Source organism: Aquarana catesbeiana, linkage group LG01, assembly GCF_042186555.1.
Source record: "Aquarana catesbeiana isolate 2022-GZ linkage group LG01, ASM4218655v1, whole genome shotgun sequence".
Lineage (NCBI taxonomy): Eukaryota > Metazoa > Chordata > Amphibia > Anura > Ranidae > Aquarana > Aquarana catesbeiana.
This window is the reverse complement of record NC_133324.1, coordinates 900,951,635-900,974,751: the sequence shown is the minus strand read 5'-3', so window position 1 is coordinate 900,974,751 and position 23,117 is coordinate 900,951,635. Positions and strand designations below refer to the sequence as shown.

The 23,117-nt window shown below is 44.2% G+C and overlaps 1 protein-coding gene and 1 long non-coding RNA gene across 2 annotated transcripts in view; one reads left to right on the top strand and one right to left on the bottom strand.

Annotated features, from left to right (window-relative positions):
• The window catches only part of POLR1A (RNA polymerase I subunit A), a 228,670-nt gene that overhangs the window by 121,425 nt on the left and 84,128 nt on the right, over nt 1-23,117 (bottom strand). The window contains exons 21-22 of the mRNA XM_073610963.1: nt 22,111-22,193; nt 20,822-20,987 (exon numbers count right to left, since the gene is read on the bottom strand). Of these exons, the coding sequence (XP_073467064.1) occupies nt 20,822-20,987; nt 22,111-22,193 (249 nt within the window). The remainder of the gene's footprint in view (nt 1-20,821; nt 20,988-22,110; nt 22,194-23,117) is intronic.
• LOC141119082 (uncharacterized) overlaps nt 22,245-23,117 on the top strand; it is a 70,996-nt gene continuing 70,123 nt past the window's right edge. Inside the window, exon 1 of the long non-coding RNA XR_012238438.1 lies at nt 22,245-22,318. This is a non-coding gene — a long non-coding RNA (uncharacterized lncRNA). The remainder of the gene's footprint in view (nt 22,319-23,117) is intronic.

The following is a 23,117-nucleotide window of genomic DNA, read 5'->3' as shown; positions in this document are numbered from 1 at the left end:
GCGGTCATATTGGTCCACTGACCCAATTCACCAAATGCCCTTATTGTTCTCTGCCTCCATGACCAGGGCACGATATGAGCAGATCTTGCAGTTCATGCACTTCAGCGACAATGAACTCTGTCGTCCTCGGGGTGACCCTGGATTTGATTGGCTCTACAAAATTGTTTACTCTCGATCAAGTTGTCTGCGTTGATGAGTCCCTGATTAAGTTTTCTGGCCACTCGTCTATCAAACAGTATCTTCCCAGCAAGCGTGCCAGATCCTCTGTAATCACAAAAGGAATGCTATCCAAACGAACTCTAATGGAAAAACACCAAATGCCAGACTCTGAATGTTTTAAGTATACTCAAATACATCAGTACCTACACACCTTATCACGCAATATGATCTTGCAGCTATGTCACCCATGGAATATTTGTGTCATCGATATGATAGAATCCAAGGTCATATATCTGAAATATATACACTATTCTAACGTATACCTCAGTAAAATTAAGCTATATGGTCAGATGGGAACAGGATATCCAGGAAACCCTGGAACTTGAGGAATGGCACTCGATAGCACTAGCAGCATCAAGGTCACTCATCAACACTTCTATTGTGGAAGCAAATTATAAGATATCACTGAGGTGGCATTTGGTACCAGCCAGATTGGCCACTTTTGTCCTGGGGGCTTCCGCTAAGTGTTTTCGGGGCTGTGGACAGGAAGGGACAGCCTACCACATTTGGTGGCGGCAATGCCCCAAGGTACAGCAGTTCTGGATCAGAGTTTACAATTTCATTTTTTTCTCTCGCTCAAATTAACCTGACCAAGTCCCCAAAACAAGGGTCACTGGGCTGTAAGGTTGAGGAGGCCTCTAAAACTCAGACGGCTCCTCGCATTTATAGTTGTCTCCGCTAAAATCACAATAGCAAGAAAATTGAGGTCGGCGGCTATACAATTTGACCAACTCAAAACATAAACTTTCCTGGGTAATGTTAAATGAATGTTTGACAGCAATCTTACAGGATAAATTCCTGGACTGTCGCTAACTAGGTTTTCTCCTGGCTGACGTAGACCAGAGCATGGAGTCTTTTTCCCTTCCCCCTTCTTTTCTCTCTTCCTTCATCTCTTTTTTTTTTCCTTCCCTTTCTCCCCCTCTTTCTCTTCTTTCTGGATTTAGGTATTCAGGGGCCTGGAGTGAGTGCTTCCCTGTTTTCTGGGGATGGAGCGTCTTCTGCTACTTGAGGGGGGATGCGCATTCCTTAGCGTGGGGGACGTACTCTGGAGCCCGTTCAACTGAGTTGATACCATTACATAGAAGGACATACTGAGATGTTTAGGGGTTTGCAGTCTGTCCCACAGTTCGCTTTAGAGCTCAACAATCAAGACTGTAGTTAATAGAACATCATTATTACGGATTATGATTAATTTACCTCTAAAACATAAGAGGCAAGTTGTCTCAGGGAGCATGGCCTATCGCCATGCGGAGTGTGGTAATATGTTCTTCACATTGTACTTATGCAATTATAAAGTTTGACTTTCCACTTTTGTACAGTATGATATCCAGATTTTGGAAGCACTGTATTGTTCAGAATCAATGCTGAAATCTCTTGAATTTTGTTCTGTGAAAAACTTCAATGAAAATATTGAAACAAAGTATAGCTGAATGCAAAACAAAAAAAAATATAAAAAGTATTTCTTGTTTTAATAGGTTCAATTTAATATTTTCCCGCAAACCTTTATTTTAAAAAAATATATCATTTTTCATACTTAAACAGAAGCTTTTAAAACACTATCTTGCCTTGCTTATATTACACAAATTATTCTCATGAACAAAATTCGAATACAGACAGATAGGAAATTCCTTCCTTCTGCAATCCTAAAAAATTCTTCTCATCGCTGTTGCCAGTCACCTGACTTACGCAGAGGTACCGGTTGAAGAATCTTTGCTGAAGTGCCTTGAAATGGCATTCAAGCACAGCCAATCCATGCCTGCCATTCAGCAGAGACCATATGACCAACACCAGGGCATTAGACACATGACCAGCACAGAAGATAAGAATTTTGATGATTCAGAGACAATAGTCACAGGCATGGAACATTCAGTAACAAGTGGAATTTCACTAATGAAAAGTTAGTAAAGGGCAGTAAAGGTCTAAATTGCTCAAAGCTATGCTGTCAATGCCCTGCTTATGCAAGTCTTACATGACATTCAGGGGAAAATCTATACCTGGTGTCAAAGGTTGCAGGCCAGAGAAGACTTGTACCCAGGTCACATTAATATAACAGCTATAGCAAACATTGTAAATTCCAACTGGAAATGGCTTTGGCATCTGTTAGTCAGTGCATTGCCTCCATCAATGTATACCATATGTCACATTGTAGATAAAGTGCCTTTCTACAAATTAATTGTCTATGGCAACCCACACCCTAACAAATGCACACTTCCCATTCCATAAACTCCTAGGTTTTCTAACTGTGCTAAAACCAGCTGACCAATTCCGCTCCTTCTTCAAAAGTCACTTAAGCCCCGTTCACATTGGGGACAGGTCAAATCGCATGTCAAATCAGAGCCTATTGCCGGCAATAGGAGCGTCCCAATCAATGCGACGCCGACTTTGCGGCACCGCACCGATTTCCAAAAGTAATTTCGGCACTACTTTTGGCGATTTCAGGGGCGATTTCAATAGACATCTGTGCATGAACCCACACAAATATCTTTCAAGTCGCCCACGAAGTCGGACTGAAATGCGTCTTTGAAATGGTGCAAGTTCAGATGAACTCATACGCTTTCAAGGCCGTGTTCAGTGTGAACGAGGGCTAAAGGAGAAGTATGGCTCAAAACTCTTATGGATCACAGGAGTGTAGTTTTTTCTGACCTGTCTTCAGCTGACAGCAGGCTAAAGCCAGTCCAGGCTCCGGAAATATCTCGACCATATGGTCAGGATTCACCCAGAAGCCTGACCAGTAGCTGGTCCAGCCTGGCATGCTCCTTGGAGCCTGAGCCAGCTGCCCCCAAAACCCCTGCACAACCCAGGGCTTCATTGAGCACTGACAGTCACTGCCTATCTGCTCACTGAAGACTGAGAAGCAAGCGATCAGCAATCTCTGATCGCTCAATTCTCAGTCTTTTTTTTTTAACTGCTTAAGGACCGCACCACAAACATATACAGCGGCAGGACAGCCCTTAGGCGCAAAATAACGTACCTGTACATGATCCCTGTGGTGTCCAAGTAAACAAGGCAGACCGCTGTACTGCCAGAGAGAAAAATGGAGATCTTGTTTTTCAGCTAAGCAGAAACACAGATCTCTGTTTTCCTTTAGTCAAAGCACATCCCCCACAGTTAAAAATAACTAATAGGGAACACATTTAACCCTTTATTTGCTGATGTTAACCCCTTCCCTACCAGTGTCATTTATACAGTGACAGTGCATTTTTTTAGCACTGATCACTGTATTGGTGTCATTGGTCCCCAAAAAGTGTCACTTAGTGTAAGATTTGTCCGCCGCAATGTCGCAGTCCCGCTAAAGATCGCAGATCAATGCCATTACTAGTAAAAAATATTTAAAAAAAAAAAGTCCCTAAATCTATCCCATAGTTTGTAGGCAGTATAACTTTTGCACAAACCAATCAATATAGACTTATCGGGATTTTTTTTTTAACCAAAAGTGTGTAGCATTATACATATTGGCCTAAACTGATGAAAAAGCTCATACGTTTACATACCCTGGCAGAATTTATGATTTCTTGGCCATTTTTCAGAGACTATGAATGATAACATAAAAACATTTCTTTTACTCATGGTTAGTGTTTGGCTGAAGCCATTTATTATCAATCAACTCTGTTTACTCTTTAAATCCTAATCACAACAGAAACTACCCAAATGACCCTGACCAAAAGTTTACATACCCTGGTTATTTTGGCCCGATAACATGCACACAAGTTGACACAAAGGGGGTTGGAATGGCTATTAAAAGGTAACCATCTTCACCTGTGATCTGTTGGCTTGCAATTAGAATGTGGGTGTGTATAAAAGGGCAATTTGTTTCTGGACTCCTGACACACCCTTGCATCTTTCATCCAGTGTCACACTGACGTTTCCGGATTCTGAGTCATGGGGAAAGCAAAAGAATTGTCAATGGATCTGCGGGAAAAGGTAGTTGAATTGTATAAAACAGGAAAGGGATATAAAAAGATAACCAAGGAATTGAGAATACCAATCAGCAGTGTTCAAACTCTAATCAAGACGTGGAAAATGAGGGGTTCTGTTGAAACCAAACCACTGTCAGGTAGACCAACTAAAATTTCAGTCACAACTGCCAGGATAATTATTCGGGATGCAAAGAAAACCCCACAAATAACTTCAGGTGAAATACAGGACTCTCTGAAAACATGTGGTGTGGTTGTTTCAAGATGCACAATAAGGAGGCACTTGAAGAAAGATGGGCTGCATGGTCGAGTCGCCTGAAGAAAGACATTACTACACAAATGCCACAAAATATCCCGCTTACAATACGCCAAACAGCACAGAGACAAGCCTCAAACCTTCTGGCACAATTGAGCTTTTTGGCCACAACCATAAACGCTACATTTGGAGAGGAGTCAACAAGGCCTATGATTAAAAGGTACACCATTCCTACTGTGAAACACGAAGGTGGATCGCTGATGTTTTGGGGATGTGTGAGCTACAAAGGCACAGGAAATTTGGTCAAAATTGTTGGCAAGATGAATGCAATATTTTATCAAGAAATACTGGAGCATTCATTTGCATTCATCAGCCAGGAAGCTGCGCATGGGATGTACTTGGACATTCCAGCATGACAATAATCCAAAACACAAGGCCAAGTCGACCTGTCATTGGCTACAGCAGAATAAAGTGAAGGTTCTGGAGTGGCCATCTCAGTCTCCTGGCCTCAATATCATTGAGCCACTTTGGGGAGATCTCAAACATGCAGTTCACGCAAGACAGCCCAAGAATTTACAGAAACTGGAGGCTTTTTGCCAAGAGGAATGGGCAGCTTTACCATCTGAGAAGATAAAGAGCCTCATCCACAAATACTACAAAAGACTTCAAGCTGTCATTGATGTTAAAGGGGGCAATACACGGCATTAAGAACTGGTGTATGTAAACTTTTGATCAGGGTCATTTGGGTAGTTTCTGTTGTCATTATGATTTAAAAAGAGTAAACACGGGGCGTGGCCAGGCAGCTGATGTAGTCGGACGTGCACTTGGTCCTCTCCGCCGATTCTCCTTACTTTTATCCTGATGACACGTCGTACAGCCTAGGGCTGGGAAAAAAATCGATTTAAATCTTGAATCGAGTTGAGAGGTCAAATCGATTCAAAATTTAAGCAAATCGATTTTTTTAGATTTTTTTTTTTTTTCACCGCGCCGGTCCGGAGGCGCTGCGGGCATGGCCGAAGCCGCAGCCTCGCCTAAAAACTCAAGCCCGCAGCGCCTCCGGACCGACGCGGACACCGCGCCGGGCCTGAAGAGCTGTGGGCAAGGAGTTTTTAGGTGAGGCTTCGGCCTAGTCCGCGAGGCCGGACGCCGCGGACTAGGCCGAAGCTGCGGCCTCGCCTAAAAGCTCATGCCCGCAGCGCCTCAGGACCGGCGCGGTTTCCAAAAAAAAAAAAAAAAAAAACCAACTCGATTCGAATCGTAAATCGAGTTTTTTTTAATAAAATCTCCCAGCCTTAGTACAGCCTCGCAAAATAGACAGACTGGCTCCCATTCATCACCCTCGGCATTACCCGGTAATCGGAACCAAGATTGCGGTACGATGTCAGCCGCAAAGAGACAGAACTTGTCCCGGACCGTGGACAGTATGGCCCAAAATGGCACTCAAACACACCGCTCAGCCAACGATCTTCATAGAGAAGCCGCAGAGAAGCTGTTCTCTAAATCCCTTCTAATTGACCAGGCAGCAGCACTGGGGACACCGGAGGGATCGTCCGGTGGGAAGCGGATGACACAGTGCCCCTGGATGATGCGGGTGGATCCGGCTTTGCAGGGAACGCAGCGAGTACTCCAGAGGGAGGATTTCCTAGGCCTCAAGCACCTACCAGCCCTGCTGCTGACACAGAGCCCTCTCTCAGGGATATCTTTACAGCTATAACCTCATGCAATGCTTCCCTGACAAACCTCACAGCAGAGATAAAAGGGGTAAAAGCCACCTTGGGCCCCTCCAAGACCCTTCCTATTCAAACTCCTTCACTATAAGGACAGAGACGCAATCCTGCATAATGCCAGAATCAAACCAGAAGCCTTAAAAATAGATAATACCAAAGTATCCTTCTTTCCAGATTTTTCTGCCGAATTACAGAAGCAACGCACTAAGTTTCTTGATGTCAGGCGGAGATTCAGATTACTTGACCTGAAATATGCCAGGTTATATCCTGCTCGCCTTAGAGTGGAAGCACTGGGCTCAGTGCATTTCTTTGATCAACCTTCTGCGGCTACACACTGGCTGGATAGAGAGGAACAATCCATTCGTGAAGCTCGCAATCGACACTCTAATCCTCAGGCTGGATGAAGTATTGTTTTCAGAGGTTTTTTTCTGTTTCTTTTCTTTTCATTTTTTTATATTATAAATGCTAAGGCGGAGAAAGCCTTTAATGGCTGGATCTATATTTCCTTCCGGACTACCTGTTTTTGCTGCTGAGAAGTTGTAAAGACACTATGTGCACTTCCACTGTTGCCCCCAAGAAGGTCCTTTTCAGACCTACTGTTGCCCCTTGGCAACACAGTTTGGCCATGTTGGCCTGTTTACTTTTGTTATTTTTCCCCAGAGACTACTCCACCTCGGTCTCTACATCAGTACTGTTTTTGCAACTAGGTGCTATACCCACTACATCTATGCCCGTTTCGCTCCATTTCTTAGAGATATGTTCTGGGTTGGATCTATCAACCTCTAATTGTCATTTTTTTACAGGTCATTCGGGACAATGGTTTCCTATACTCTGCTTAAATACTTATATACCTGATTATTTTGCACTACTTATCGAGCACACTCTTGATAATACCTTTATGCTAACTATATGTCTAAGGTAACCAGAATATTGTCCTGGAATGTCCGGGGATTGAATAGTCCGGTCAAGCGGTTGGCTGTGCTTCGCACGATCAGGCGCACTGATGCGGATGTAATTTGTTTGCAGGAGACTCACTTCCCCTCGACTTCGACTCCTCAATTCGCTACGCGACAATTCAGGCATCAATACCATGCCACACACACGGTATACTCGAGGGGGGTGAGTTTCCTGGTGAAAAGGGATGTTCAATTTTCGGCTGCAGAAGTGAAAGTTGATCCAGATGGTAGATATATTTTTCTCTCTTGCTCCCTGTATGGCACTAAACGTATAATGGCGGGCCTGTACATACCGCCTCCATTCTCAACCAGTGTACTCAAAAATTTAGCAGAATTCATGTCTCGTTTCCCGGGATGCCGGTCTTGGTTATTGGAGACTTTAACAATTATATGATAAGGACAAGCTACATATCCGGGGGGAGACGACTCGCAGAGGCGTCAGGGTATCACCCCTTTTGCTCGCCTCCTCTTGGAGATGGGTCTTACCGATCTCTGGAGAATGCGCAATCGGGAGGCTAGGGTGTATTCATGTCAATCTGCTTCAGTGGGGGGATTATCTAGAATTGACATGGGGCTTGGGAATGACATCCTGCTTCCACTGGTGGATTTGTCACAATACCACAAGAGACAGGTGTCAGACCACTCTCCATTTTCAATAGGTCTACGGTTGGGAGCGGTTAAAAAGAGTAAGCACAGTTGATTGATAATAAATGGCCAAACACTAGCCAAACACTAACCATGAGTGAAAGAAAAGTTTTTGTGTTATCATTCATATTCTCTGAAAAATGGCCAAGAAATCATAAGTTCTGCCAGGGTATATAAACTTATGAGCACAACTGTATTGGGTTTTTTTTCACCAAAATTGTTGGTCTTTTTTTGTTTATAGCGCAAAAAAGAAAAACCACAGAGGTGATCAAATACCACCAAAATAAAGCTCTATTTGTGGGGAAAAAAGGACATTTGGGCACAGCGTCGCACGAAAGCGCAATTGTCAGTTAAAGTAGCGCAGTGCTGTATCGCAAAAAATGGCCTGGTCATTCTATGCATTAAGATAAAAAGCCTTCTGTGTGCAGCAGCCCCCTTAATACTTACCTGAGCTCCCTCTCTGTCCAGCGATGTCCACGAGTGTGTCAGCCGTCCGAGATTCTCCTTCCTGATTGGCTGAGACAGCAGCAGCGCTGGCTACTGCTGCTGTCAATCAAAGGCATCTAGCCAATCAGGAGAGAGAGGGGTCGGGGCCCTGTGTGTGTGAATGGACACAGGGAGCTGCAACTTGGGGTGCCCCCATAGTAAGCTGCTTGATGTGGGGGCACTGAACAGGAGGGAGAGGCCAGGAGCACAGAAGAGGGACCCGAGAAGAGGAAGATCCGGGCTGCTCTGTGCAAATCCATTATGCAGGGCCGGTAAGTATAACAGGTTTGTTATTTTTATAGCCAAAAAAAAAAAAAAAGAGACTTTACAATCATATTAACTCATTTTGTATCACACAGATGATTTTGTAAAGAGAACCTGTCAGGATGGAAATATGGGAGATGCAACAAGCTACTTGCTTTTTAAAGAACAAGCTCATTGGCTGTGATCTTTACTTTTGCTATACTTCTTTATTTAATGCCAGTATTTATAGGAAATCACTGAGACAGAACAAGCACGTCACCAGTGAAGTGAATTGCAAGCACTTATTCCAGGTCAGTGAATTAAGAGACAAAGCAAATACTGAGGACGGCAATATACAGGGTTTATGTTATTCTTCAATGTAAACATGTGCTTTGCCCACACATGGCAAACCAACATGGAAAATAATGAAGCTAGCAGTAAACAGGAGAAAAAGAAAAAAACGTTATTCAGACCTACATTCATAGTTCACCTATGTTCTAAGGGTTTTTTTTGTGTTTTATGTGATACATTAAACATCTGTAATAAATAAATCACACCGACATTATGCAGCTTTGTAATCCAATGTAATGTATAATTAAATAAACCATACAGATTACTTTATCAATCTTGGTTAGTGTCCCTCATTTCAAACTCTGCTGCTCATTACAGAGCTCATGCTTAAAGTGTTACTAAACTTACAACAGTAAAATCAGTCTGTATATGCAGTAAAGCATGCTTGTTATACTCTGTGCTGAACCTAAGGGGTTAATCCTGTGCATTGTGTAAAAAGGCTGTTTGTTCCTGCCTTCACTGATTCTCCCCCCCCCCTCCTTTTTTTTGTATTGTCCCTAATTCATCTGATAGTACAGAAATTTGGAGTCACTCTGCACATGCTCAGTTTGGTGTGTATTGCTATAGTTTTTTTTTTTTTTTTTTTTGGGGGGGGGGGGGGGGGTGCATGTAATCAGCACAGGGCCAATCAGCCTTGTCCAAACAGAGGGTGCTGCCTCATAGGAGAGTCAGAGCAGAATGAAAACTCCTCCTACAAGTTTTAACCAGTGCTCGGCCAGATACTGATAGAAGTCATGAGACTGCTACATGCTGCTGATGAGAAAAGGTATTTAATAGTCTATATTTACTAAAATAATTGCATTTCCATGTTCTGTGTATGCAGATACAGATATAGTATATGCAAGGTCCTGGGTTTAGTTACACTTTAATGATGCATCCCCCATGCACTGCATAGTGGGAGACAGCAGGCAGTACTTATGTGAATCCCACACCCAGAAGTACCACATTTTTCCTAGGGCTCAAGCATTATACAAGACAGTTGGGGACATCTAGTAAATGTAAGAGCAGGCACTGCTACAACACTGCAGGTGTAGGTAAGGTTGCCTTAAATTAGTACTAAAGCCTTTTATTTTTGAACAGCAACACATCGGTATAGACTAAAATAGCACAGGACAATAAATACTCTTTGCATGGTGGCTGACCCTGGTGATCAGCCCCTTACATTCACTATGCAGCAGTCCATGCCCCCTAAGACAGCAGTAGTGGTGGCAATTGCAATGCCAATCTGCGGTTTCCAAAGCGAGCAAAGTGCTTTCTTGTATTAAGAGAGGTATGGACTCCAGAGAGAGAGATATAATTTTGCCCCTGTACAAATCAGTAGTAAGACCTCATCTGGAATATGCAGTTCAGTTTTGGGCACCAGTTCTCAAAAAGGATATCAGGGAACTGGAGAAAGTGCAGAGAAGGGCAACCAAACTGATAAGAGGCATGGAGGGGCTCAGCTATGAGGAAAGATTAGAGGAACTGAATTTATTCTCTCTTGAGAAGAGGAGATTAAGGGGGGATATGGTAAATATGTACAAATACATAAGTGGTCCATATAGTGAACTTGGTGTTGAGTTATTCACTTTAAGGTCATCACAGAGGACAAGGGAGCGCTCTTTATGTCTAGAGGAAAAAGAGATTTCATCTCCAAATACGGAAAGGTTTGTTCACAGTAAGAGCTGTGAAAATGTGGAATAGACTCCCTCCAGAGGTGGTTCTGGCAAGCTCAGAAGATTGATTTAAAAAGGCCTGGTTCTCTCCCAAATGTACATAAAATAACTGGGTACTGACATTTATAGGTAAAGTTGATCCAGGGAAAATCCAATTGCCTCTCGGAGGGTCAGGAATTTTTTCCCCTGCTATAGCACATTGGATCATGCTTTGCTGCGTTTTTTCGCCTTCCTCTGGATCCATGGTTCTCAACCCTGTCCTCAATTACCCGCAACAGGCCATGTTTTGGGAATTTCGATAAAATAGCTGTCCAAAATACCAAGCCATTGACTCTGATTTAAAGCACCTGTGCAAGCTAAAGGAAAACCTGCAAACATGGCCTGTTGGGGGTACTTGAGGACAGGATTGAGAACCACTGCTTCGGATCAACTGTGGGTATAGGATTATGTATATGGGATTGTATTTTTTTTTTTTGGTTGAACTGGATGGACTTGCATCTTTGTACAACCTAACTATGTAATAACAATAAGATGCGGTAAGGTGTGCCCTGTTAAGGAACCCTATTTACAATGTGTTGTCAACCCATGTGCACCTTTTCCTCCATTGCACTGCCCCACAATGTTTACATCTGTAAACTGTGCTGGGTTATGAGAGTTGGGGTACCATTCAAAATGAATAGCAGTTAGGCACAGCGCACATAAGTCCATGCATCATAGTTGTATGAATAGGCCTCCAGAAGATCTACCCCCATTCTTGACCAGGCCATTTTTTGCGATATGGCACTGCGTTACTTTAACTGACATGCGCGAAGCACGCTGAACTTTCTAATTGGTCCGGCGGTGGGGGTAAGGAGGAGGGGGGCTGAACTTCTAAAGGGACAGCGACGTCTCCTTGAAGTGGGGAAGGGTACCTGGCAAAAACGGGTACACGTTCCCCCCCATCTCCCTGAAAGGTGCCAAATGTGGCACCACAGAGGGGGAAAAGAGCAGATCAGCGGAAGTTCCACTTTTGGGGGGAAATCCGCTTTAACTGTGTTCCTAGCCAGTGTTTTACTAGTGTGGGAGGTGCTTTTACTAGGGGAAGACATGGATCCTTGATCCCGCTTTGCAGAGACACAGGATCTATGCCTTCCCTCCTGTCAGAATGGCGATCTGTCTTGCTTATATAGTCAGACCGCCGTTTTTCTTCTGTGTGTGTATATATATATATATATATATATATATATATATATATATATATATATATATATATATATATATATATATATATATATATATATTGCGACTCTTCTGGGGTAGGGGGCGAGCATGCGTGCTGGCGGCTCGCTCCCACTGTGATCATACACAGCGGGAGCCCAGCGGCTGGTACCATGGACTCCATGTCCGCTGGCACCCGCCGATCATACAGCACAGAGGGAAAAAAAAAAAAAATGTATGTATGAATGAATGTATATATATATATATATATATATATATATATATATATATATATATACACATACATACATACACATACACACACACACACACACACACACACACACACACACACACACACACACACACGTGATCCATCCAGTGCACAGCTGCCACCCTGTAGCAGTAAAACTGCTATGTTGCCGACGGCAAGTGGTTTAAATTTTTTTTCCTTTTTTTTGTACTAAGTGTATTATGAAATTATTTATACTGCCTTTAGGTGTGCGTGCGTGTGTGTATTTTGGCATCAATGTCCTGGGTGCCAAGAAACCGTGTCCTGGCACTGCCTAGAACATGCAAGCTATTGGAATCCATATTGATTTTTAGTGACTCTGCGAATTGATTCACTGTTAAGCCGACCCCGACCCCCCCCATCAGTAGCACCATAAAAGATAACATAACTAGAGATAAAGACAGCTGGGAATAGTGCAGCATTAATCATCAACCTCAATGACATGCATCTTAAAAACATTTATGGCAGGAACATGATAAGCAATGGTCAAAGTATTGATTATAATCAGGAGTAAGTACAGCCAAGGTCTGGCATTTAGATTTAATGCAATCCCTGTATTTCTGTTGTACAAGAATAAAAAGGTCACCATGCTCCTGCTCCCTTCCACAGCAGAAAGCCTTGCTAAATGTGGGATAACCTATGGGAAAGAGCGGAACTTTGTTTTTCACTTGACTTTCGAATATTTTGAAACTACAGCACTGGACCAGTCATTCTCGCACACATTTCTAATTCCAGTTTTCAAAATAGAGCATGTTGCAGTTAGGCCCCTTTCACATGGGACAGACTACGATTAGATCAGCATGGGATCTGTCTGCTGATCAGGCAGATGGCATATCCATGTCCTCTCAGACTGCACAGAGAAGACATGGACTGGTGGTTGTAGACAGACTCCGCCGCCTGTTCGCTCTCAGATCTGCCTAGACAGAGGGGGACAGATCCCCTTTCCATTCTTTTTTTGTTAGTGAACCAGATCGGAATGGAAGTCTATATAGGTGAATAGAGGGCCCAATCAGATCTGCCTGAAAAATGGACAAGCAGACCTGATCTGACCCTTCGTGTGAAAGGGGCCTTAAAATGATTGTAAGGGATTTTTTTCTTAAAAATAACAAGCATGCCTATACTTACCTGCTATGTGCAATGGTTTTGCACAGATCAGTCCAATCCTCTTCTGGGGTCCCCTGCTGGTGCTCCAGACCCCTCCTCTTCATAGGGTCCCCCCCATAGAAAGCCACTTTCCATGGGGGCACCTGTGCAGGCTTGCTCCCGAGTCCCGTTCCTGCGTCCACTGACACAGACAGCAAGACTCGGCCCCACCCCCCGCGTCACAGCTTTTGATTGACAGCAGTGAGAGCCAATGACTCCCTCCCTCTACTATCAATCTGTCCAATGAGGAGAGAGACAACAAGAAAGATCCCCTAATGGTGGACTTTTTAGGCACATACAAAAATGTAAAAGATTTATCTAATATAAAAATGATTTCATTCACTTTTGTATTAGATATATCTTTTACGGGGGCGTGGCCTGGAGCGGCATGAAGTAGGACGCAGTTAGGCAGAGCTCCGCCGGTCACTTATCCGTCCTAACATCCTGAGACCGTCACACGGATCCACAAGCCCATACTACACAGCCGCCAACCCAGAGACCAGCCAGGACATGTCACCGCCGAAAAAGACGTCCGCGGCGGCCTCAAAACTGGATCAATACCGCCGACAAGGCACAGACCCCTCCAGCCAAGATGGCGCCGCCGCGCTGGAAGAGGAGCCCTCGGCCGGAACAGACACAGCAAGGGTACTGGAGGCTATATCATCCTGCCAAGAAGCCATCACAGCTTGTCAAACCTCCCTTACAGCGCGGATTGAGGAAGTAAAGGTGGACATCTCACTGGTAAGACAAGACTTCCAGAAACTAAAAGGCAGAGTCACAGAAGCTGAGAATCGGCTAGGCACTGTGGAGGACTCCCTCCCCCCCTTGCAGAACACAACATCAGAACTGCAGCATCAAGTGAACCAGCTCCTCCAGAAGCAAGACGACATTGAGAATCGCCTTCGCAGGTGTAACCTCAGATTCGTCGGCCTCCCAGAGGGGGTGGAAGGGAAAGACCCCCCCACGTTTTTGGAAAATTTACTCTGCGACACATATGGAAAGGAATCATTCTCCCCAACATTTGTGGTCGAACGTGCACACCGCCTCTCAGGCAGACCACCACCATCCGGAGCCCCCCCACGCACGTTCATCGCAAAATTCCTGAACTACAGGGATAGAGACACTATTCTACGGCTCAGCAGAGTGAAGGGCAATATCCCCCTGGGAAACAAAATGATTGCCATATACCCGGATTTCTCTGCAGAAGTGCAGCGTAGGCGCCGCACATTCACCGAGGTCAAAAAGGCGCCTGCGCATCAAGAACATCAAATACGCCATGCTTTTCCCGGCCCGGCTACGTGTAGAGGGCGAGGACAGGGCACACTTCTTCGAGGACCCGGAGGCTGCCATCGCCTGGCTGGAGCAGAGAGAGACTCACAGATAAGTACCACTTTACAATTTACTTGTCTGCCCTATGCAACATATATGTCCCCTCAAAATATTCCACCCTATAATACCCTGATCCTCCGGACGCAACACTATTTAAGTCCAGACATTTCCATATATATGCAAGCTGATCAGTCTGCCCCCCCAACATTCTCCACATGATCAGCACCTTGAAATGCTGCAAGACCGTTCATCTGATTTACCCCACCTGGATAAACCCCTCAATTATAATAATAGAACGAATAGACTTTACCAAACACCACAACCGCATAATACATTGGGGGACTCCGACAGGATACAATCCGCAAGATTCTTAACTGACCATAACAAACACCATTTTCCCTAATGGACTTCCTATAAGACCCTACCCCAGCAACAAGTTCACCCTAAAATCGCACAGCAAGGTCCACATCTATAACCGACGGAGCACGCTTGACTTAATAATGATCCTCACCAGTGAAGGTGAGTCGAGTCCTGAACTCTACAACGGTACGCAGCGTATTTTCGCCCTATGTACCACGGTTATCCACCTGAAATGGAACGCTCTGATCATGACAGCACTGCTCGAGACATTTCAGCTCCCTGAGCTCATTACTATCCTGGATACAGTGACTGTCTCTCAAGAAACCTTAACATACCACTTTTCTTCCACAGGTTGGACAAGGTTAATGCCATGTTGGCAGTTCGGGAACAAAGCCCGCACCAGGTTTGGGAGGTGCAGGGCAGGGAGGGGGGAAGGGAATGTTAGAGTTATGCAATTCTCATTGTGCTATCTAACGTCAAAAGCAAGTACCTGTCTATGTATGATTCCCAGGGTGCATCAGAAATTTGCCTATAATATTGTTACCTGTGTTGAGACACTGCGGAGTGGGGTGGCCTGAGTCCTGGAGCTCAATACATAACATAAATACTTAGATGACCAACCTAAAATTTGTCACGTGGAATATCCGCGGTATCAGAGAACCTATCAAGAGGTCAGCAGTATTCTCGATCATTAAAAAACTAAAAGCAGATGTAGTGGCTCTGGTCGAAACACACGCCGAGGGCCTAGCACATAAAGTACTCCAGAGACCATGGATTGGATGGGCGTTCCATTCAACACATACTACCCTATCTAGAGGAGTTTCACTCCTAATCGCCAAAAGCACACACTTCGAGCTCCAGGACTCAGTAATCGACCCATCGGGCAGATATGTCCTCATAAAGGCCAAAATCTATGGAGACCCAATCCTCCTTATGGCATTCTATGTTCCGCCACCATTTAATGCAGCCGTTATTGTTGAAGGGTTTAATTTCATGGCACTACACCCCAGCATCCCGGCAATATGGCTAGGAGATTTCAATAATGTCCTAGATCCCGCACTAGATAGACTTAATGCCTCATCTGCCGAACCTATGACATCACACCCCACAAGATTCGCCAGACTTCTATCAGATTTTGGCCTAATAGACACATGGAGATTCAGGAATCCTACAGATAAACGATTTTCCTGCTTTTCCACGTCGCATAGGGCTATGTCACGAATAGACCTCATATTAGTGTCCAAAACACTCCTCCCAAGACTGACGGACGCTGGCTTCTCTCCTAGGTCCCTCTCCGACCATTGTCCCTACTGGGCCACGCTCAAAGTTCCTCACAACCGCCCACCAGCGACATGGAGACTGAACCCTTTCTGGCTGACCATATTGCCGGAGGAGGACGATCTCTTAACAGAATGGGATAATTATTTTCAAATTAATGAAGGCTCCGCCCCAGTCCAACTAGTGTGGGAAACTTTTAAAAAACATGCCCGAATGATCCTTACCAGTAGAATTAACAAAATTAAAAGAACTTCAGAATCTGCGATAGCTAAAGCGGAGGCTGGTCTTCGAGACTCTGAAAAACTGTTTCTCGAGGCCCCCACCGCAGACAAAGCTGATAATCTTAAACTATGTACAAGGGTATTAACTCAGCTACATTATGAAAAATCCAAAAGAAAACTTTTTTTCCATAGGCAACGATCATTCGAGCACGGGGAACGGGCGGGGAAACTGTTGGCCTATTTGGTACATAGTGAAGATAGACCCCCCGTGGTAATTTCACTGCGCTCACCCACTGGGACCGTAGAGACAGAACCACACAAGGTAACAGACATCTTTAGAGAATTCTTCAGTAAACTCTATACTTCATTAGCCCCCACAGACACTTCCCTGATGGAAACATTCCTGGGGAAATTAACTATTCCCCAACTCTCCACAGAACAGGTTGAGGAACTAGAGGCTCCATTGACAACAGATGAGATATCCAGTGCCTTGGCGACACTCCCTGGCTCAAAGTCTCCAGGCTCAGACGGCCTTCCGGTGGAATTTTATTCCACCTATGCAGCAACACTGACCCCTAGATTGCTACAGCTATACGAAGCTATATTTAAGGATCTCAGTCTGCCAGCCTCCATGAGAGAGGCTACTATAGTCTTAATCCCCAAGCCAGGGAAGGATCCATTAGTCCCAGAGTCATACCGCCCCATATCTCTACTACAAGTAGATATTAAAATTCTCGCAAAAATATTAGCCATTCGCCTGAATAAAGTAATCCTCTCCCTAATCCATGGTGACCAGGCAGGATTTATGCCTGGCAGAAATACTTCCTTCAACCTCAGGAGACTATTCATAAATCTACAAGCCACCCATGAAAATGTAGGAGCTAGAATGATCGTCGCCTTGGACACGGCCAAGGCGTTCGACTCAGTAGAGTGGAACTACCTGTGGAGCTGCCTGGCCAGGTTCGGCTTCGGCCCCAACTACATAAAATGGGTGCAGCTCTTATACCAATCCCCATCAGCGAGGGTACTGGCGAACGGGTGGCCATCCGAGCAATTCCCATTGACCAGAGGCACGCGGCAGGGATGCCCTCTGTCGCCGCTGCTGTACGCTCTGGCGGCAGAGCCCCTTGCCATCGCCATTCGGGCACACCCGGGCATAAAGGGACTCCGCAGGGGGGACGTAATTGAAAAAATCAGTACCTATGCGGACGACACCCTGCTATACCTAGACGACTCTGAAAACTCTTTGCCCCTTACACTTGACCTAATAAAACAGTTCGGTACATTTTCAGGCCTTAGGATAAATTGGGACAAATCCCAAATATTACCCCTTGACAGTTTCCCACAACCTAAAGACAGAGCACTGCTACCCCTACAGAGAGTTGACACCATCAAGTATCTAGGTGTAAGGACTACAAGAGACCCAGCTGACTACGAAACACTCAATATAACACCGTTGTTTGCGATGCTTAAACACAAGACACAGATATGGGCTCGTCTCCCGCTGGGAGTAACAGGGCGAATAAATCTAGTTAAGATGGTCCTCTTACCCAAAGTATTATATATGACTTGGCATTCGCCAATATACCTAGTCCTTAGACATTTTAAGCTAATGGAAGTTATACTGAAACCATTTATCTGGGGAAACAACAGACATAAAATCGCCTGGCAAAAACTCAAAAACCCCACAGACCTAGCGGGAATGGCCCTACCTGACCTCAATGCCTACTATATAGCTGCACAGCTGTCCCAAATCTTTCATATAGACAAGACAGATAGCGAAAGATTCATGCACTTCCTATGTCCCAGGTGGGCTCATCCAACACAAGACACACTGGCTGTAATAGCAGGAAAAACCACTAGAGAAGATAAAAATGCAAGAGGAAAAACACTGCTATATCACTACACTAAGATTTGGAACCTAGCCATGGACAAACTACAACTGTCAGCAATTAATGAATTCACCCCCCTATGGCATAATATAAACCTCCCAGAATTTAACATAATACCAGATAACGAGGTGTGGAGTTCTAGGGGGATCTTCTACATGTCACATATCATTCACAACGGCAGACTAAAAACCTTTGAAAGATTGCAAACAGAATTTGCATTACCAAACCAAATGCTTTTCAGGTACATACAACTACGCCATGCCTTCTATACACAATTCCCGCAGGGGGAAACAAATTTGACAAACAACCCATTAATGGAGGCACTGAAATGCCCTGACCCTAAAAAACTAATATCTCAATTCTATCAGATGCTGACACTGCCGCAGGCTACCAAAGCAGCCTACGCCCTAAAATCAAGGTGGGAGGGAGAAGTTGGCACAATAGCAGACGATGAGTGGAGCGATGCCTTAGATGCATGTAAACTAGTGTCCCCTAAGTTGTCAGACCGCCTAACCCAAACCTTCCTGCTACATAGAGCATACCTCACACCACTCAAGCTAGCAAAATTCAAGAGTAACCAAACAACAATATGCCCAATGTGCGATCAGGCCACAGGTACTTTTTTTCATCTACTATGGCAGTGCCCTCGAATCCAAGCATACTGGGCGCAGATAGTACGCTTCCTACATGATACTATGGGTTCCCCAGTAACACTACAACCCAAGCTCTGCATACTGGGAATCCTATCAGACCCAGAGATAAATAAACTCAAAAAAATATTTGTTCACGAAACACTCTTCTCCGCACGTAAAGTTATTGCCAGAAATTGGATGAGGCCTGACCCCCCAGAGTTCACACACTGGATAATAGAAGTCAATAACACACTACCCTACAAAAAATTGGTGTACTTACACAGAGGCTGCCCTCTCAAATATGACCAGATCTGGGATAGGTGGACTCAGTCGTCTGATACCTGTACGTGAGAAGGGGCGGGGCATGGAGATGACCTGGTTGATGGCCCCTACCCACACCATATCAGAGAAGCTCTCCTAATGAAGATTGGCCAATACACACCAACCCAGAATAATTACCTTTTATATATGTACCATGGGAAAAGTATAAAAGAAACTAGACATGAGATATAAAGTCGTATGCAAACTCATATATACATGCTGAAAACTGTATTGTTATCCTCCGGGATCACTATGTACACAAAACTTTTTTTTTCTGTAATGTTTTATTTTACTAAATAAACTCACTTTTGATGAAAAAAAAGATATATCTTTTACATTTTTGTATGTGCCTAAAAAGTCCACCATTAAGGGATCTTTCTTGTTGTCTAGTTTCAGTTTTGGATGTGGCACTAAAACACAGTCAGCTGCCGATCTATAATAAATTTTAATGAGGAGATTTTTGGCTCCTGCTGCTGTCAATCAAATTCAATGACGCGGGCCCGAGTCCGGCATTCTGTGTCTATGGACACAATAGCTGGACTCGGGAGTGCCCCCACACGGTAACCCCCAGGGAGAGTTCTTCTCCTAGGGGGTTTACCGATGCGGGGAAGGAGCCGCGGGCGCCATTGGGGGACCCCAGAAGACGATGATCGGGGCCAATTTGTGCAAAACAAAAAGAAACCATGAGGGTTTACAACCCCATTAAGGCTTTACAACCACTTTAAGATACCACTGATTACAGGTATTTACACTACATTCAAGAGGTAAGCAGATGAAAAATGCTGGTCCCTTTCAATTCAGTTTTTAACTCATGTCAACCTGCCATCTCATGTGAATGGTTCCCAGTCTTCTTTTCACATAAAATCCAAGTGAAAGTCCCAAATGAACCTTCTTAATTTGACACTATGATGCAGTTAAAAAAAACCCTGCTAGTAGCACCAGGAGAGTTGGACAGATGCTCTCACACACAAGCAGCTCTGAACACTACTCTAATGAACAGTGCTGCTCAGGGAGTGAGCGCAATTAAAGCAGAGTTGGACCTCAGGAGAGTCAGGCCACTGCTTGTGTGCGAGAGCTGCAGGCCGACTCTGGTACGTGGTGCCAGCAAAGGGGTTTTTGTATCCCTAAGGCCCCTTTCAGATGGAGTGAATCTGTGCAAGCGGATCTGTCTGCTCAGTTGGGGATCTCTCGGCTGATTTCCGCTGATCAGGCAGCTGACAGGTCCGTGTCCGTTCTGCTATGCAGAGAGGACATAGACATCATGTTCTTAGCGGAGCAGACCAGTTCGGATCGGATGCCAGCGGTCTGCCTGAAAACTGAAAGGCAGACCCGCCGGTGTGAAAGGGGCCTATTGTACTGCACACTTGCATGATAAAAAAAAAAAAAAAACACAAGAACAAAAAAACAGCTTTGACTGTTCAGCCTGTACAACTCAATGACAGGCTCTGCAGCTATTTGAATGTGGGAGTACATGGAGTGAATATCTGTGGTTGGGGACAGGTGCATGGCATTGGACTCATATTGTATGCCTGCTGAGCTGGGCACTATATTGCCCTGGAGAGCTGTATGAATGAGGCCTTAAATTGCAGTATAATAGCCTTCAATATCCTTCAGTCTTCAGAACCTCCTATTTATCATACAAGTGGTATTAGGAGGCATCCTGGAAATATTGTTCCTTTGACAGAAATCTACATTATGCCATACCTCATAATTCTCAGCAATGAAAGGAAACTGCTTTGGCTGTAGAAACTGTGTCTTGGGGACATCCAGCCCATCTTCTCCATAGAGAAACTGAATCACGCTCCCATCACTGTCACGAACTGTAAGATCATACTGGACCACTAATCCTTCCAGATGTTTAATAACACACCTGCACAAGAGGAAAGGCTTTTGTCATTCTACTCCAAAAAAGAAGGGAATACAAGTTTGGAGTTTATAGATCTTATTTTAGATATATCTATCTATATCTCTCCATCTATACACGCACACACTGATCAGCCATAACTTTATGACTGCCCACCTAATATTGAGTAGATCTGGTTCCTCTTTTGCCCCAAAAACAGCCCTGATCCATAGAGGCATGGAACCCACTAGACCTCTGAAGTAATGCTGTGGTACCTGGCACCAAACCGGCAGTAGCAGTTCTACAAGTTGCGAGGTGGGTCCTCCATGGATCGGACTTATTTTATCATTACATCCCAAAGAAACACGATTGGACTGATATCTGGAGAATTTAGAAGGCCAAGCCAACACCTCAAACTCGTTGTTGTGTTCCTTAATCCATGTTTGAACAATTTTTGGAGTGTGGCGGGACACAATTTCCTGCTGAATAAGGCCACTGCCATTAGGGAATGCCTTTACCGTGAAGGAGTGTACTTGATTCGCAACAATATTAAGGTAGGTGGCACGTGTCAAAGTAACATTCACATGAATAGAATGGCAGGACCCAAGGTTTCCCAGCAGAACATTGCCCAAAAGTATCACACTGCCTCTGCCAGCTTGCCTTCTTCGCATACCTCATCCTGGTGCCATCTGTTCCCCAGGAAAGCGACACACACAGCCGGCCATCCACAAGATGTAAAAGAAAATGTGATTCATCAGACCAGGCCACCTTCTTCCATTGCTCTGTGGTCCAGTTCACGCTTGTGGTGCCCATTGTTGGCGCTTTGGCTGTGGACACAGGTCAGCATGGGCTCCCAGACTGGTTTGCGGCTATGCAGCTCCATACACAACAAACTGTGATCCCCATTTTTTTCTGATTTCAATACATCAACTGCATGAGCAACATGTTTATTTGCTGTCTAAAATATCCCACTGACTTTAATAAGATAATATTAGTTACAGTAAAGAAATATCTATTACATAACTTCATTCATAGCAAAGGTTTTTTGTTTTAAATTAGAGCATTGGGTTGACTTATTGTAGACACACAGAGGTTTGTACATGGAGTCAAAGGCGCTCTCACACAGCCCACACAGTAGAACGATACTGACCTCTGCAGATATCCAGAACGACTCGTTTTCACAGCAGTGTCCACCAGGCCTTCCCTCCCAGCCATACAGTGAAAGAAGAATTCCTAGAATAAAACAGGATCTCCATTTAGAAAAGAAGGAAGTGAGATATTCATATAAACAAGGAAATGCCTTTTATTATGGGAGAGGTGCACTGAATTTATACAACACACAGCAGATTATTGTTAAGGTGAGATACAACTTGTTCCGAGTTCATGATTTTCTTTAGTTCTGTTTAGACAATGTGGGAATGAACAAATGTTGAGGACGTCGATAAATTTAGGCTCATGATTGTAAGCATTGTCCTAGATATGTGGGATGGTGGTTATAAGCTGATGCATAGGAAAGGATTATGTCCTTGAGCCCGGGTTCACACTGCTGTGGTTCAGACACTGCATGCAATTCGCACAGGAATCGCAGCATAAACACACACACACAAAATATCTCACAAAAGAGTACACCCCTCAAATTTTACAAAGTCAGGTTGAAAAAAAAGACACAAGTCCATCTAGTTCAACTAAAAAAATAATTAATTATTATTTATAATACATTCCCATATACAAAATCCTTCACTCACAGTTGATCCAGAGGAAGGCAAAAAAAAAAAAACCCCAAAGCAAAGCATGATCCAATTTGCTACAGCAGGGGAAAAAATTCCTTCCTGATCCCGGAGAGGCAATCAGATATTCCCTGGATCAACTTTACCTATATATCTCAGTACCCAGTTATATTATGTACATTTAGGAAAGAATACAGGCTTTTTTAAAGCAATCTGCTGAACTTGCCAGAACCACCTCTGGAGAAAGTCTATTCCAGATTTTTACAGCTCTTACTGTGAAGAAGCCTTTCCGTATTTGGAGATGAAATCTTTTTTTCCTCTAGACGTAAAAAGAGTGCCCCCCTTGTGATGACCCCCCCTTGTGATGACCTTAAAGTGAAAAACTCAACACAAAGTTCACCCCTTATGTATTTGTACATGTTGATCATAC